The sequence below is a fragment of the Myotis lucifugus genome, unplaced genomic scaffold (genome assembly GCF_000147115.1).
Source record: "Myotis lucifugus unplaced genomic scaffold, Myoluc2.0 scaffold_1381, whole genome shotgun sequence".
Taxonomy (NCBI): domain Eukaryota; kingdom Metazoa; phylum Chordata; class Mammalia; order Chiroptera; family Vespertilionidae; genus Myotis; species Myotis lucifugus.
The window spans coordinates 67,057-68,366 of NW_005872429.1; the positions used below are offsets into that span (position 1 = coordinate 67,057).

Sequence of the window (1,310 nt, forward strand, 5' to 3'; positions counted from 1 at the left end):
CTGTGACACGACCTATTGAACATCCTTCAGACTGCATGAATGCTCGTGCTTTCTGACATGGTAGTAGTTCATGGGACAGTAGGAGCAGGTCACACTTGTGTGTAGTTACTGAAGACACTCAGAGTACCATCCTGATGTTAAAACTGACTACTTCTCTCTAGGGACTTCCTTCTCCCTGATATTCAATCCACAGGCCAAGAAGTGAAAGTCCTATTCACACTGAGAAATCCTTTAGATTGAAACTTCTCCAGGTCCTAAGGCCATAAAGACTGGCTGGGCTATATTCTCTAATAAATTATTTAACAAAAGGGAAATGCCTTCCCATCTCTACGAATAGCCACTATACTAAAAAGGGGGTGTGAGTATTTAGAAAATTAGAGAATGGTCAGGGAAAGAGTCACACAAAAGTCAATGGGTGGAAAATGCCACCTGGTGATGAAGATGCTGAACACACGCTATAAGGCCCCCGGTGCTAATACCTCAGATAATCAGGAAGACAGGTCAGGGGTCATCCTGAGGTGATCTGAAGGGCAGAGCGGAGGTATAGCCCTCTCCTTACAGACTGTCACCTGAACAAAGATCCTCACCCTGCACAGGTCCGAGTCCTCCTCTGGTGACCTTTACAGAGATCGCTGTGGCCTGTGATTGGCTGACATCTCTGAGGAAGGAGCCCACTCTCATTTAGGCACCTCCTCTGTTCTCCACAGAGCCCGTGGGGAAACCCTCCATCCGAGCCAGCAATGCCACAGTCACAGAGCATAAGGACGCCGTGGTCCTGACCTGCCTCACAAATGACAAGGGGATCTCCATCTGGTGGCTCTTCAAGAACCAGAGTCTCCTGCTCACGGACAGGATGAAGCTGTCCCAGGGCAACAGCACCCTCACCATAGACCCCGTCAGGAGGGAGGACGCTGGGGATTATCAGTGTGAGGTCTTCAACCCCGTCAGTTGCAGCAAAAGTGAGCCCCTCAGGTTGGATGTGCAATGTAAGTGACTCTCCACCTCTCTCACTTGCTCTTTGTATATTTCACGGGCAGGGGGTGATATGGATGAAAGCCTTGAGGAGGTGGGAGCCTCCTTCAGAGCCTATAGAGCACATGGGTACGGACCCCAGTATTAGACTAATCTCATCATTGTCTCGGTTCTATGAGAATAAGCTGTCTGACCACAGGGAAGGCTCTCACCCACCTGAGCCTCAGTTTCCTCATCTCTAAACTGGAATAAAACAGCTGGACCTAAACACCATGTTAGGATAATTCTTGTGACGTTAATGAGTTAAATCCCTCAGACAGGGTCATGCTCAGTCAGGA

At 49.0% G+C, this 1,310-nt stretch overlaps 1 protein-coding gene across 1 annotated transcript in view; it reads left to right on the forward strand.

Moving 5' to 3' along the window:
- LOC102436240 (carcinoembryonic antigen-related cell adhesion molecule 21-like) overlaps positions 1 to 1,108 on the forward strand; it is a 43,563-nt gene extending 42,455 nt beyond the window's left edge. Inside the window, exon 3 of the mRNA XM_023748421.1 lies at positions 708 to 1,108. Within this exon, the coding sequence (XP_023604189.1) occupies positions 708 to 994 (287 nt within the window). The 3' untranslated portion in view covers positions 995 to 1,108. The remainder of the gene's footprint in view (positions 1 to 707) is intronic.
- The last annotated feature ends 202 nt before the right edge of the window (positions 1,109 to 1,310 follow it).